We start from the raw sequence: 14922 nt of genomic DNA on the forward strand, positions 1-14922 counted from the left end.
TACACAACCATTACGCCGCTGGCTGCGACGACTACGCACAGATGCTGCCTACAATAAGAATGCAGTTCTCCAGAATCTACAGTACGCTTTCGACTGCGGGTTTTCACTTCTAAGAGATTCCTCATCTCTTCGATTCAAATCAGCTCAATCGGCTTCCAACAGTACAGAACACTTTTCATCCTTCCGTTCTACTCCTTTCGTCACTCCATCCTAGCCGGCTGCAGGTCAGCTTGACAGGCTGGGTTGAGGTCTGACAGTCTGCCTTGCGTTTTACAGTAGCAATCCGAGCCTGAAAACAAGTCACGTTTTAGCCAGATTCAAGCACGAGAGCAGTGTCATGCAGCTACTTTTGAACATGCATGTTGCCAAAGTATTTCTGGCCTGGCTAAAGTCTTGGTACAGCGGCTAATCTGACGAGTGAGTGACGAAAAGATTGCCATTAGAATGCCTGCTTTTGTGTACGCAATTGCTCATAAGAAATCGCTTGGTCGTCGCAGATGAGTGTACATTCGCAAACTATTGATCTTGCCCATTGCAGACAATGCGTCACTCTTCAAATCTCGATGGTACAGTACTTGTTGAGTACTTCTTTGTTCACTTCATTTTAGCCAGATACACGTCATATCGGCACCAAAACCTCAAAAGTAGCCAGCGCAAAGACATGTTGGCAGCCTGCAGATTCAATTGAGGAAGCTGAACACTGCTCTACCTGATGTTGGCTAGACTGTGGCTCAATTTCAGGCCGGAATTGGGAAATTGCGAGGCAGACTGCCAGATTACTTGTCAAAGTGCTGAATCCAGTCCCATTTGCCTAGATTTGAGCGACGGAAGGAGCGCATCTGCTCAATTTGCGAGTGCTCTAGGCACTTGAAAGGCCTTGATGCCGGAGTATCTTGGTAATTGATGTGCAAGGATAGATGAGGGACAGTAGAGTATCTATCGCAGTTCTCTGGGGTGCTTGTGCTTGAAGCACATTCACCAGTCTTTCGGCCAAGATTGCGACCGCTGCTGTACATGATTCTGGCTACGCACCGTTTTGAGCCACACTTTAGCCAAGGTCAGGCGCTAGAGCAGTGTCATGCGGCTACTTTTGGACGTGCATGCTGCCAGAATCTTTCTGTGCTGACTCAATTGCGGTGCACCTGGCTGAAATGTGCTGCAGCTGGCTAGAATTGAGTGACGAAAGGAGTGCGGTCCTATATCCGACAAACGGCTTACAAGCTCAGTCTGAAGTTTTGCCGCAGGGTCGCGCCGCTGGATTGCCCCATTCGTGACTTTGTTCTGTACAGGACACAAGAGACTGGGTCAACGGACAGGCACACATAGCATCGACACAAATCAACGACAGATTGCCAAACTCTGATCTGCAGCTGGATGAACTGTAACGTAGCGCGGTGCATCATACACGCTTGTACAGTGTTCACAGAGGTAATACATTTGTGCTGCGACGGATCCCTTGACCGGGCAATTACGGCAAAGATTACTGTACAGTACAGTACATACTCGTACCTGGAGAGCTGGTGAAATGAGGATCAGAAGCTTCACATCCGCGGCGCTGCCTTGACGCGCAGTGTGATGGTGATGGTTGTCACGGGTTGTAGTTGTACAGTAGGTGGTTGTAGTGGTAGCAACCCTAGAGTAAGCTCCGAGTACTATTTGTTGTCTTGAACCAAATAGCAGGCAGAATAGCTGTAAGGACGGAGGGAGGCTTAGGCTGATACCTGGAGAGCAAAGTGTACGGCAGGTATTCAGCTGGGATGTGCTACTATAAGATGATCAGTCTTACTAGTAGAGGCTGGTGGTCGAGGATGATGTAGAGGAGGAGGTAGCGACGGAGAAGTGGGTGTGTATTGCTCTGAAGGAAGAAAGGAAAGTACAAAGTGGGGGATGCCCGGGGGGCTTCTTATATAGGTCTTCATCTGGGGATTGGATCACGAGAATGAATGAGTCTCGTGAGAGTGAATGAGAGTGACTGAGAGTGACTGAGAGTGATTGAGAGTGATTGAGAGTGAATCATTCTCAATGAGAGTGAACGAGAGTGAATGAGAGTGAATCATTCTCAATGAGAGTGAACGAGAGTGAATGAGAGTGAATCATTCTCAATGAGAGTGAACGAGAGTGAATGAGAGTGACTCATTCTCAATGAGAGTGATTGAGAGTGAGCAAGACTCGCCGAGGGTCGGAGTCTGCACTGGCATGCTAGTTTGCGCGTCTCAGCACAGACTGCACGGAGGCCGGAGGGTGGTCAAACCTGTACGGCTGGAAAGCTCTCTTTGAGCAGATTCTGGAGATACCAGAATCTCTGCGTGACGTTGCGTATGGACGGTGTGGCGGGTCGTCCAAGGTGGTGTAGAAATGTGCGCCTAAATCTAGGGGGTGTCTGGCATGCCACTTTGGGACGGCCAGTACGCGCCGTAGAGAAGGCCGATCGTCGATCTGAAAACAGCACTGTGTAGCCCCTTCTGGGCATATTCTATGGTTTGAGTTTGACTTTGATTGGGTTTGTCCTGGCCGAGTATCGGGACGCGCCGTCGAGCCACTCCTTTAAGCTCAGTGCACACACACAGGCACAAGCGCGCTCAGGCGCGCACGCGGGCAGGCAGGGTGGAATGGCGGCTCCATTACACGCAGCCTCCGAACATGATCAGTGACGCAATCTGTACTGTATAGTGCAGTGTAGTGTAGTGCGGTATGCCACGCCTGTCCATCTTGCAGCCTGCAAGAGTCTATGTCTCACGGTGCAAGACTTCTGTGCCACCTTGTCCGGCACTGTCGACTCGCTCGTCCTTTCTGTGAGTCAGAGATTACCTCTTAGGACAGTCTGTAGTGAGCTGAAGCATATTCAGCTACGCATTGAATTGCAGCTGACACTCGACAGCGCGTCATCAGGCCACTTTCCCGTCACTGTCCTTGGGTATCTGGAGGGGGTCGAGCACACGCGGCTATCCAGAGCTATCGGCTCTGTCCGGTGCAGTGATCAATACTGTACTGACCGATCTTGCACCGATCTTGTACAGTACACTACACTTTTGATGCATGTCAACAATCAATGTACAGTCTGTCTCCGGACGCAAGCGGTCCACGCTTCGGAAAGCTTTTTGCCTGCGTTTGTTTAACGACGCATAGCCTCGTTCGAACTGAAAAGAACTAACGCCCATGCAAGAGAGTTGTTCGACAACTTCAACGTGGCGCTGCTCGTTTGCGCAGCTGAAGATGTCGCAAGCTTCACGAGCGAACCGAGTGTAGGCTGTCTACGATGGTCCTGTGCTGTTCCGTCTGGGGAAGTCATACCGATGACCATGCGGCACTGATGGTCTGTTGCCAGTGAAGATGAATCAGGAGCCCACCCAATTGCTCGCGACGTCACAGTATCACTGCTGTTCCACTCAGCATTGTAGTCAGCCCAGAACGATCGCTGTCAGACGTGAGCTCTGATCTGCGATCCCACTGCACTACCCGTGATAGCTGTGCAATGCTTGCAGCCGCGTGCACTGCGCAAAGACGATTGCGAACCGAAAGGGTACAATACAGTACGTCATCGCTGCACGTTGATCTTGTGGCCCACCTGCTCCACCACTACCTCAGCTATAAGAGGTCAGGGTGTTGACATTGTTGTTCTGCTGCTCACTCGTCTGCCCACTCGCCTGCCCACTTGCCTGCCCATCGTGTCAGCAAGGGCTATGTCCGCGCAGCTAGGAACGGACGCTGTCCGATATCTATCGGATACGAGGACGTGCCACCAGAAGACGGACGATCTTCCGATTTGCTGCCGGGCACGAGCGCAACGAATAATGTATAACATGACAGATCCCAAAAACATCAGGCGTGGGGCGACGTAAGCCTCAATCATTTTCCTCTGAGTCATCAACCAGCTGCCCTTGTCCTTTCAATCCAGCAGTGGGCCCGCCGTCTGTGCCAAGTACACTCCGCGCGCCGGTCACCACCTCTTTCGCCTCACTATTGATAATCAATTGTGCTAGATCGGGACGGGCATAGTGGCCGGCAGGGCAGACAAGCTGCTTAGCAAGCTTGATCAAAGTTGGGTCCAGATCCGCCCAGACGAAGCCTTCCTGCGATGGCGGTAAGTCGGCAGTCAGCTGTCGCCCGTCGGGTCCAAAGATGGTGGCGCTGCGTGGAGGGATCATACGAGTGTTTGTAAGTTGAACTGAAGTGTTGCATCTCGACCGTGCACCTCGACGTGGTCGGTGTGAACTTCACTCACTAGCCTCCTCCTGGGATTGTATGGAATGCGCCGGCGGGCAAAGGCTCGCCACTGACGGCATAGTCAAGGCCAATTTGACGGGCACCTGCCTCAGAGACCATGCCAGTAGACATGGCTACGAAAGCGCCCCCTTCCATGGCATAAGTAGCCGAAATGGACCTGATGCCTTGGTAGCTCATACCATAGTGTTCCATACCGCCATGAGGGAAAATGGGTGGCCATGAGCCTGCGTGGACGGTCTCGTGCTGTTGATAGCAGTGCATCTTGAGGGGATTGATGAGATGTTCCCAGCACATCAGGGCACCGACCTGACCTACGGCTGTCGGAGCTACTGTGTTGAATACGTCTCCCGACGCATCTCCAAAGATGACTCGCTCGACACCGGTAGGCTTCCACTTGCGTTTGATGGCGGCCAGTGAGCCCTGTCAAGATCAAGGAGAGTCGAGTTCAGTCGAAAATTGCGCCGTTTGCCTCTGTAAAGACTTACATTCGCGTCAATGATTGCATTGGCCATCCAGAGACTCTCCCCTCGCTTCTCTGCAAATCCAACTGACAGTACAATGCCGGCTTCCTTTACAGCCTGCTGCAGTTCCTTCATCTCCGGACCATCGACCTTCATCCCCGCTGCTTGATACTTAAGGGTGTAAGGCACGGTCGCTGCGTACGGGAGCACCCACAGATACCACTGTACAGTCGAGTGGGGAGGCGGAATCTCGAAAGCCATCAGTGGGGTGATCATTAAGTTCGACGCATAGCCACGCTAAGCGATGACTACTCACAGGGTAGCCAGGCAGCCAAAGCTCCGGCAAGACTAGGATGTCCGCGCCCTGAGCTTTTGCATCCTTGATGAGGCGCTTAGTCTTCTCGATGCCGGCGCGTAAGTCGAGCCAGGCTGACTCTGCTTGAGCGCACGCAAGACGTTTGTGAGTGGGGACGGGCATGAGAGCAGGGAAGGGCAGGCGCAGTTGTGTCAATGCTCGTAAATGCGGTTGAAGTTGCCCGTCCCCGCCTCTCTCGAGACGATCACTGTCTTTTATAAGCGAACAATTCTTATCTCTGGTCCTCGCTCGCCGATATCTCGGATAAACATCCAAACGCCAAGCGCGCGGGGTTCGGGTAAATAACGTGCAGCCTGCCGCTCTGTGAAACAGGACCGGTGGCTCGGGCGCTGCAGAGTTGCTCTTCTGTTGATCATTGCACTTCTTTGAACCAGCAGAGGCCGACGGCTGATTCACCCGGCCACGTGCTGTAGTCTTATCGCTCCACCGTACCACAGCCCTCAGATCAAGCGCAGGGGTAGGAAGATAAGAGCCGCACTGGCGGCGGCGGCGGCGGTCGTTGAGAATGCCAAGACGATACGAGGACGCCAGACCTTGAAATTGCCGAGATAATACGAGGGGCTGCTCCCCCCAGTACTCCTCACTCATCCCACGTATCGCTTGTGTTCCGTACGGTACCATCATGACTCTGGAATCTGCCATCTGTCCGCATCTGCGCCGTGACAGAACGCTGCCAAAATCCACACCAGCCAATTATGTACCACCCTTCCCAGTCTTCTCTGCGCGATTCGACGAGGACATGCAAGACGTAGCAATGGTGATGCTGGGCGCCGTATCATCTGAGGACAACACTACCCTTGACTACGATGCACTCGTCCCACTTGACCGACTGCTCGAACTCGGCAGTCCTTTACACGGCCATCGGACCCTCTGTACTTCTACGGATCCTCAAACGCTTCGCCAAACAAGAGCATGGAAAGCATGGTGGCCGAGCAGGCGAGACTTTGAGGATTGGAGATTGTCAAGTGGATTTGCCGCCTGGTTCGCCGGCGAGGAGAGGGAAAAAGAAGACATTGGGTGGTTCGTCGAGGCTATATTCCCGAGCATGGATCGCTTCGAGACCGTCTTCTCGAACGCTGCCAGCCTCGAAGGGGCCGCGGTGCTCAGTTCCCACATGAGCGGGGCGATTGAAGAGCACGGATATTGGGGCAGCGCCCGAGACCGCTTTGCGGTCGGACAGCACGACCCCATGTCTGCTGTCCGCTCAGCGTGCCCTGTCGCTGGGCTGGCCGTCCGCGCTGAAGGACCCCAAAAAGCAAGTGGCTCTCCACGTCCTCAACAGATATCTTCCAAAAGGGTCATAGTCCCCGGCCAGCACAACCTCTGCGTCATTCACTCCGGCCAAGATTGGTCGCAGATGACAGGGTCTGATCGCGATCTGTACTTGCATACTTTGCATCCCGTTCTCGAAAGGGGAATGTCTTTCCTTGCCCATCAAAAGGTTCCTCTCTCCCAACGTGAGACCAGTGCAGCACAAAAAGAGCGACGGACCTACGGCTGTTATGATTGTCGTTTTATGGATCACCTCGACGCTTCTTCGTTAGAATCTTCCCTTTCCAAGTCTTTCGGACTGGCATACTTTGATTCTCTCTCCTCCCTCGAAGCGTGGGCACGGGAGCACAAGACACATCTTGATATCTTCAATGGCTTCTTCAAATACGCTACAGAGACCCAGGGTAAAGGAGACCTTCGACTTTGGCACGAGATCTGTGTGCTCAAGGAGGATCAACAGTACTATGAGTACATCAATTGTCCCCCAGGCACTGGCATGTACGTTGGGCTAGCCGCCCGTGTCAACACATCCACAGATCTTGTGTAATCAACATCGGAAGGCAGGGCAAAGGAATTGGATTTGATTCCGATGGTCGTAGTTCTTTCTCTTGTCATTGATCACAATAACAAGGCACAAAGGCAAGGCTCTCGTGGTGATCAACTGCGGACTCCCCCGCGCAACCGTCTGATTTGCAATTGTTTCGCCTGACACGACCTCCAAAGCTTACGCGAGGCGGTCGGCGAAACCGATGGTGTCATTTCCTCGGTCAAAGATGATGACAGAAGACCTGAAGAGCGGATCGCCGACGATCTTGCAGAGTGGATGTGCACAACACGGTCAGGAGATTTGGGATCAGCTTCGGTTGACCCCACCCAGGCTCCCACTTGCGCTGATCAGGATGATACTCACCCAACCTTCGACTCCTATGTCTCTACCTACGATGCTCAGCACCTTCCGTCCGCTGTCATCAGTTCCGTACGTAGTCGCGTCCTCCGTCAAGACGACTTGCTTCTCACCAAGCTGGAAGGTGATCTGAGGAACCACTGAGGTAGTGAGATAGCCATAGGTGACACCGTTCTGGGTCTCCGTCTTGACTCCGGGCAGGCTTTCCAGAAGCTGTGCTACTTGCGTGGGCTTTCCCACGATCAAAGTTGTACCTGAATCGATGCGCGCACAAAGGCGAGAGTGGTCAGTGAGCGGAATTTCCCAAAAATTCACCTCGTGGGCGTATGCATTCGCTTACCTGAATCAATAATGGCGCTGATTTGTATGCCATTGATGCTGCAAGACCCAGGAGCACATTGCCAGAAGCCGACGGAGCGATCAACGTTGACGTAGGTAGCGGGTCCAGCAGCTTTGGAAGAGATGCTGCCGAGGACAAGCTCGGACTGACCTGGTTCGCTACTCAGTGCAAAAGAGAACAAAGGTCGAGCTACGGCTTTGGCGGTGACCAGGCAATCGAAGAAAGGAGGGTGATCCTTGCCGAAGTGGGAGAGACTGGGATAAGCCAAGCCTGAGATGCCCTGTGAGCCGCTTTCTGTCTTGAGAAAGGTCGTCGTCGCAAGACCAATAGCAACATTGGGAACAGGTGCCAATCCGCCGATCTCGAGAGTGTCGGTATAGACGGTTCCTTCGGCAGTAGTGCCGTCTCCATATCTGGCCTTGAATGTCTGTGAGGTCTTTTTGGCACCGTCGCCTGGAATATAAGCACCGACATTGACAAGCGTCTAGCGAATAGCAAAGAGAGGGTCAATGTGTGGCCACCTATGCCCGCGAACGGCCAAGCGACTTACGTCAGTTGAGCCGGTATCGAAATCGATGTTGATGGGCTGTCCGCCATAAGAGATGGTGCCAGTCCAGAGTTCATCTTGCTGATCGGTCAGAGGGACGTCGCCTTCGTTTTCGGCAGATTTGTCAGCATCTTCACGGACTGCCTGAGCATGAGGATGCTTCTGTGCCATGTTCTGCTCATAGTTTGTGATGTTCAGCTGTGGTGTGCGGGACCAAGAGTTGCAAGGAAGCAGCGTAGAGCCGGCGTCAGCGGCTGACTCATCCGAGACTGCCAGCCTGTCTCACCTGGAACTTCCTCTCGATCAATTTGAGGTGAGACTGCACCAGCTTGAGGTCAATGGCGCCATCGGATTTGGCTGCTACCTTCAGATGGTGTACATTTTTGGACAGTGCGATAGCTTCCGTCATGTTGGACTGGAAAGAAGACATGAATGTGAGGGTCAGCAAAGTCAGAAAACCCCACGATATCGACATCCATTGGTATGGCAACGGCCGTCTGACCGAGTGTGCCCTCTGACTCTCAAGCTTGACTGCTCACATTGTCGGACTTCCCAGCTTCGGAGTGGATGCCAGCCGAAGAGGTTCGAAAGAAGACAGGTGTGAGACAAGATGGTCGTCGAGGGAGACTGAGGAGGCGGTTCATTGAAGCAAGTGGTCGTCTCCCAGTGCAGAGCCTGAGGCCTAGGGAGCTGAAGGGCATTATGCGAGCAACTCACGTGGAAAGGGGTCTGGTGATGGTAAGAGAGCAGACTGCGGAGCTGGAGGTATTCGAGAGACGTGAGGACGATGGCAGTCGGGGGTGTGGCAAGTGTGAGTGATAGTGGAGTGGGTCGTGGTAGTGGTGGTGTTGAAGCAACGTGACTCGTAAATTGGGCTGAGCTGAGGAGACGACTGGCTGGCACGACCACTTCGAAGTCTGCCATGCGCCTGAATGTCAGCTGAGCCTGGCATCTCCGAGGCTGCCCTGACCTCGAGGCACCTGTGATGCAGTTGCTGCCACGACCATTTGACTTTGTACCTGCTTTTCACTGCCTCGTCGTCACATTCGTCTCGGTCCTCCGAACCGCCCCGCGAATTGGTCACTCGACTTTCCAAGGCTTCGGAGACGTGAAGTCACTTTTGCGGTGATGTGCAACATGAGGGTTCCCAACGATGTTTACACACGCTGGCCTCATGCTCTTCGAATTTGCTTACGAGTGATGGCTTCCGCCGGCTGCGCCCACCGCCCTTCAAGAGAGGGTGCGATGCGTGTGCCTCCCCGCCACATGACGCGCGCACAGGCTCCGACGGACCCTCGTTCCGCATTGCAGGAAGCAGCAGCTCCTTTCTTCCGAGATGATTGACTACACACGCCTGTCCTCTCCTATCAGTGCCTTCCACTCTGAACCTCCTTGTCCTACTGATTGGGATCTGCAATGGCTTCCAAGGATGCGCAAAGCGCAGTGACCATCTCGAGGACCGCAAAAGATGTCCTGTCAGGTGAGTCGAGGCACCAGCGTACCCGAGTCAGCCCATCACGCAGTGCAAAGTCCGTCTGACGCGGATTCACCACTTGCTGGAACCTCACATCTTGCAGGGACGGCCGGAGGCATTGCTCAAGTCTTGGTCGGGCAGTGAGTATGTCAGAGCCGATGATTTGGAGACATGCTTCGTAGGTCCTCTCATCCGGCCCGCTTCGCCCTCGCCCTAGGCCCCTGGATATGCTAAAGGTCCGTTTGCAGACCGCAACTCACGGTACTTATTCTGGTGAGTGTCATGATGAAAAGGCAGTGACTCTTTGCGCCTACGACCGACGCTGATACATCAGGCAATTCCGACTCTCTAGGTATGGGCGACTGTGCTATGCAGATCATCAAGAAGGACGGTCCTCTCGGGTTCTACAAGGTGTGTAATCAAATGTCAAGCAGACGTTGATGCCTTCATTGGGCAAGTGGGAGCTGATGGCCATGAGCACAACGTCTTCATCCTTCCCTGCTGTTAGGGTACCCTGACACCCCTGCTAGGTGTAGGTCTCTGCGTCTCTATCCAATTCGGCGTCGTGGAAAGAGTCAAGCGAGAGTTTGCCTCTAGGAACGCCAGGGCTGCAGGCGTACCCGAGGGCGCAGAGTCGCTGTTGGGAGTTGGACCAAAGGCCTTTGCCCTTACTAGTCCTCAGCTATACACCGCCGGGGTGTCCGCTGGAGTTGCCAATTCCTTTGTTGCAGGGCCTGTAGAGCACATCCGTATTCGCTTGCAGACCCAGGCGACTAAGATCTACAGTGGCCCACTGGACTGCGCTAGAAAGTGAGTCTGAAACGTGGAGATCCATTCTGCACCATCGTATATGAAGCTGACCACAACTGCTCATGCGCCTCCCTCGTGCCGCTGCCCCTCTACCCAGGATCGTCGCTTCTTCCGGCGCGTCTGGTCTCTTCAAAGGTATGGTCCCAACCCTGTTCAGAGAAGGTCACGGCATGGGCATGTATTTCCTAGTCTATGAGGCAGTGGTGGGGTACAAGCTCAAGAAGGACAACCTGACTCGTGCCGAACTTCCGGCCGTGTGGGCCATGCTGGGAGGCGCCATCTCAGGTCCGGCATTGTGGGTGATGGTCTACCCTATGGACGTGATCAAGTCGAGGCTGCAGACGGATGCTCTGGACAAGGGCAAGCGACAGTATCAAGGTACAATAGACTGCGCCCGGCAAATCTTCAAGCAGAGTGGATGGAAAGGCTTCTTCAGAGGTCTAGCCCCCACCCTTGCCAGGGCACCCATTTCGAATGCCGCTACCTTTGTCACCTACGAATTTGCAGCACGGCATCTAGAGGCCTATGTCAGGTAGGCCGCCCAGCTATCAGCTATAAGATGCGACAGTAAGTTATTGGACGTTGTTGTCATGCCTGAGAGCGGAGCACTGCATCCTTCAATGAATCCCTTGTGTCGCTCCGATTCCGGAAGCCGCACGCTGTTCTTGATCCTTGTGACACGCGCTGGTAAAATTACCTTCCCCCTTCCTCGCGCTTTGGATCCCCGACTCACACGGCGTGGCCCGTGAGCGACGAGGGGAGCCGGCGCCTTCGACTGCTTCCTTCCGGACCATCATCTTCGTCCCTACCGTCTTCCTTGTTCTCTTGCGTCACACGTCTTCCCTTTGCCTCACGTCGCCACCACCTTCGCCGTCGGCGACGTCGGTTCTGAATCCGCGATGTCGACCCATCCTTTCTCCGAATCTTCGCCGCTCCAATCGGCCTTCTATCGCCGGCGTGACCTCTACTCTCTCGCGTGGTCCCACTCATCTCAGGACCTCAGTGGCTACTTGGTGGTGAGTGCCGCCAATGGAGGCTTCATAGCCGTCACTAGGGATCCCAGGAAAGTGGTCATGCTGGGCAAGGCGTCAGCTCTCAAGCCGAGAATACTCGTGTATACAGCCGCGGGACAATTAGTGGAGAGTATACCGGTGAGTGCATGAATGTTGTGAAACCAAGAGTGACTGGAATTGCAGCTCTGACACCAATGCAACCTCTGTTGCAGTGGGACAATTCGAATCGGATTGCTGGCATTGGCTTTACGTCGAGAGAAGAGCTTGCTGTGGTTCTGGACGAGGGCGTGGTGCGCCTTTACACCCTTCTATCGCCTTGTCCAGCGACCACCACGTCAGCTGCGTCCTCCGTACAGGACTCGAGTGGAGTTCCCACACCAGTCACCTCTACCTGCTACTATACACAGTATATCCTTGGCACCGAAGCGACCGAAACTGGCGTGGTAGAGGGGAAGGTGTGGGAACAAGGCATCGTCGCGCTCACCGGCGGAGGAAGTTTCGTGGACTTTCGCTTTCCCCAGCGTAAGGAAGACGATGACGAGGGCATATGGGACCAGTATGTGTCTCTCTCAGCTCCTCAAGTTCTGCCACAAGCTCTACCTGTAGCTCAAGGCTCGTCAACGGGACCTCCACCGCTCCCGACTGCATGGACATTTCTGCCGCCGACTGTATCCGCTTCTGGCGTGCTCGAGGTACTCCTCTCCCCGGCCGTAGCCGCAAGCAGTGGTTTGGCTCCTCTTACCAACAGCGGCGGGGCCGCTTCTTCGGGCGTTTCGGCCAATGGTGGCTTTGGAAGATCTACGCCGCATCCACCGCAAGCTACGCCTTCTCGAGGAACGCTCATCGCTCTCGACTCCATCTCTGGACCCACGGACATGCGACTGACCCGGGGACCCTTCTCTTCCATCGTGGCCAGTCCGAACGGCAAGCTGCTTGCTTTGCTGACCTCGGACAAGAAGCTTTGGGTCGTCAGCTCCGATTTCCAGCGAAGCTTGAGTGAATTCGATGTCACCGAATGTGAGGCATATCGGGAGGTACAAGAATCTCACCGGAGTGGGGCTGGTGCCGCTCTCGCATCGTTGGGTCAGACTGGTATCAGACAGATTGAGTGGTGCGGGAACAACACTGTGGCCCTGGCGTTTGATTCCGAAGTCGTCATGGTGGGACCCTTTGGCGACTCTCTTCGGTGAGTGAGGTTCCAGACTTACTTGGCGCTTAGGGAGGAAGAGTGGTGAGCCCTGTTTGCTTACTTCACTATGCTGGTGCTTTGGACCCGTAGATACTTCTACTCGGCAGGAATCCACTTGGTGCCAGAGGTCGATGGAGTACGAATAATAGGTGCCGAACGGCACGACTTCATCCAGAAAGTTGCAGGTGAGTCCCTCTATGTGCAGTCTTGGCACACAGCACCACGCTCGCAAGCGCTGAAGCACGGTAATCGCTTCGTGTCCTGTTCTTAGACTCTACTTCTGCAGTCTTCCGCCCTGGATCATCCGAAGCTTCGGCTATGCTCTTCGACGCTTCAGAGAGCTTCTCGAGACGGTCTCCGAAGGCCGATGACGGAATACGTGCGATTCGCAGCGAACTTGCTGTCGCGGTGGATACATGTCTTGATGCCGCATCTCAGGAGTGGGACGTGATATGGCAAAAACGGCTTCTCAGAGCAGCAAATTTCGGCAAGAGTTTCCTGGACCCGAGCAGCTACGATCCTACTAATTTCGTAGCTGTATCACGCCGCCTGCGTGTCCTGAACAATCTTCGCTCATACGAAATTGGCATCCCGTTGTCCTACGAGCAGTTCGAGAGCATGGGTGTCACGGCGCTGCTGTCGCGCCTCACGAACCGCAACCACCACCTTCTCTCTCTTCGTGTTGCCTCGCACCTCTCCCAGCGACTAGACCCAATTCTCAAGCACTGGGCCCGGGCGAAGATCGCTCAAGCGGGTGTTTCAAGGGGTACCTATAATGCTCGTCGCGGCACGGATGCCGCGAGCATCGAAGATGAGGAGCTATGTGCCACGATCGTTCGCAAGTTCGAAGACCTAGGGAAAGCAAACGACGCGGCGGTCACTGTCAGCTATAGTTCCATCGCCACTTCCGCGTTTCAAGCTGGCAGAGTGAGGCTAGCAACAAAGCTCTTGGACTATGAGCCGCGAGCGGTCGACCAGGTCCCTCTGTTGCTTAAGATGGGTGAGGACAAATTGGCGCTACAGAAGAGCGTTGAGAGCGGTGACACCGACCTAGTCTACCATGTCCTGCTCCGGCTCAAGACTCAACTGCCAAGAGGGGACTTCTTTCGGCTCATCGAGCCATCCACCACTGCTCTCACCTCCACGTCTGGGACAACCAGTCTCAACGATTTAGCTGTGCGTTTGTTGGAAGTCTACGCGCATAGCTATGATCGAGACCTACTCAAGGACCTCTATTTCACTGACGATCGGCGAGCCGAAGCTGCCCTGCTTTCGTGGGAAGGTGGCCAGATTACACAGGGGATGGAACAAAGCGAGTCGTCGCTCAGTCAAGCTGTCTTCGCGCGCAAAGATGCTTCTAAATTGTTCAACGAGGACAAGGAGCGGTCTCTGGAGTCCAAACTCGTCGATGAGTCAATCAGATTGCTTTCGTTCCAGCAAGTGCTGGAGAAGGATGACGGCGGCCGTTCTCAATGGACTGGTCTATCGTTGAACGATACCATTCGCGAGTGCCTCATCAAAGGTCGTCATGGCGGTCAAATGGCCAAAAGGGCAGAAAAGCTGCGATCGGATTGGAAGGTGCCCGAGAAAAGATGGTGGGCTATCAAGCTAGATGCTTACATCAGAATGCGAGACTGGGAGGGCCTCTGGGCGTTTGGTGAGTAGCACGAATAGTCGCTCCGATTTCGCTGGGTGCTGAGTGCGCTCCGGACATCTTCGATCCCACAGCGAACACGAAACGGCCGCCGCCGATTGGCTATGAGCCATTCATTGCGAAGCTTCTGTCGTCCCGCGCAAACGTAGAGGCCTTGCGTTATGTTCCCAAGCTCATGAGCGCAGGTGACAAGGGGGACAAAGCTCGGTTCGGGTAAGTCTATGGATCAGGTCAACGGCTGAAGGCAGCGAGACTGACCGTCAGTTCCTATCATCCTTGTTCTGCTGTCTCCCTTAGAGCGCTGATGGCGCGATTGCCCATCGATATCGCCAGCCCTTTGCAAGCGAAAATAAAGGAGAAAGCGTAAGGAGATGCGCACTGAAAGCACTTGCGTCGTTGCCGAGCTCCGAGGAGCCAACGCGCATGGTGATAGCCCAGAGTCGTTGACACACATATCATGTAGCTTGTAGTCTCGAGTGAGACATCGACAGGGACTGTTTGACAATGACGTAGTGGCGTGGGTATCTGGTCTGGAACGACGAAGGGAAGGAGATGTGGTATTCTGCTTCCCCACATCTCTCCATCGCTGGGCAGGACTGTCAAGCTGCTCGGGGGAGGTCCATGTGAGCTGAGTACCCTCGGAAGTGTTTCATGCAGC

The 14922-nt window shown here is 54.3% G+C and overlaps 5 protein-coding genes across 5 annotated transcripts; 3 read left to right on the forward strand and 2 right to left on the reverse strand.

Moving 5' to 3' along the window:
- Positions 1-3481: 3481 nt before the first annotated feature.
- BCV69DRAFT_257554 (carbon-nitrogen hydrolase) lies at positions 3482-5217 on the reverse strand. Its single transcript, XM_025490631.1, has 4 exons — positions 5002-5217; positions 4710-4907; positions 4223-4644; positions 3482-4128 (listed from the first exon to the last, which is right to left on the reverse strand). Exons 1-4 carry the CDS (start codon positions 5161-5163, stop codon positions 3843-3845), a joined length of 1068 nt encoding a protein of 355 aa, XP_025349768.1. The 5' UTR covers positions 5164-5217; the 3' UTR covers positions 3482-3842.
- A 333-nt stretch (positions 5218-5550) lies between these two features.
- Positions 5551-6981, forward strand: BCV69DRAFT_151620 (hypothetical protein). The gene has a single exon (XM_025489351.1). The coding sequence runs from the start codon at positions 5684-5686 to the stop codon at positions 6878-6880; it is 1197 nt and encodes a 398-aa protein (XP_025349769.1). The 5' UTR covers positions 5551-5683; the 3' UTR covers positions 6881-6981.
- Positions 6982-7057: 76 nt separating this feature from the next.
- Positions 7058-9048, reverse strand: BCV69DRAFT_276490 (acid protease; the record flags this gene model as incomplete). Its single annotated transcript, XM_025491111.1, has 6 exons — positions 7058-7144; positions 7244-7491; positions 7578-8061; positions 8128-8322; positions 8411-8539; positions 8842-9048. The coding sequence occupies 6 exons, from the start codon at positions 9046-9048 to the stop codon at positions 7058-7060; spliced, it is 1350 nt and encodes a 449-aa protein (XP_025349770.1).
- Positions 9049-9518: 470 nt separating this feature from the next.
- On the forward strand, positions 9519-11096 carry BCV69DRAFT_257560 (putative YMC1-protein of the mitochondrial carrier family). Its single transcript, XM_025490632.1, has 6 exons — positions 9519-9604; positions 9702-9738; positions 9816-9871; positions 9951-10009; positions 10107-10408; positions 10506-11096. The coding sequence occupies exons 1-6, from the start codon at positions 9541-9543 to the stop codon at positions 10942-10944; spliced, it is 957 nt and encodes a 318-aa protein (XP_025349771.1). The 5' UTR covers positions 9519-9540; the 3' UTR covers positions 10945-11096.
- Positions 11097-11199: 103 nt separating this feature from the next.
- On the forward strand, positions 11200-14922 carry BCV69DRAFT_311398 (hypothetical protein). Its single transcript, XM_025494858.1, has 6 exons — positions 11200-11559; positions 11634-12607; positions 12701-12795; positions 12882-14267; positions 14339-14477; positions 14562-14922. The coding sequence occupies exons 1-6, from the start codon at positions 11308-11310 to the stop codon at positions 14629-14631; spliced, it is 2916 nt and encodes a 971-aa protein (XP_025349772.1). The 5' UTR covers positions 11200-11307; the 3' UTR covers positions 14632-14922.

This window comes from Pseudomicrostroma glucosiphilum (assembly GCF_003144135.1).
Source record: "Pseudomicrostroma glucosiphilum strain MCA 4718 unplaced genomic scaffold BCV69scaffold_3, whole genome shotgun sequence".
NCBI classification, from domain to species: domain Eukaryota; kingdom Fungi; phylum Basidiomycota; class Exobasidiomycetes; order Microstromatales; family Microstromataceae; genus Microstroma; species Microstroma glucosiphilum.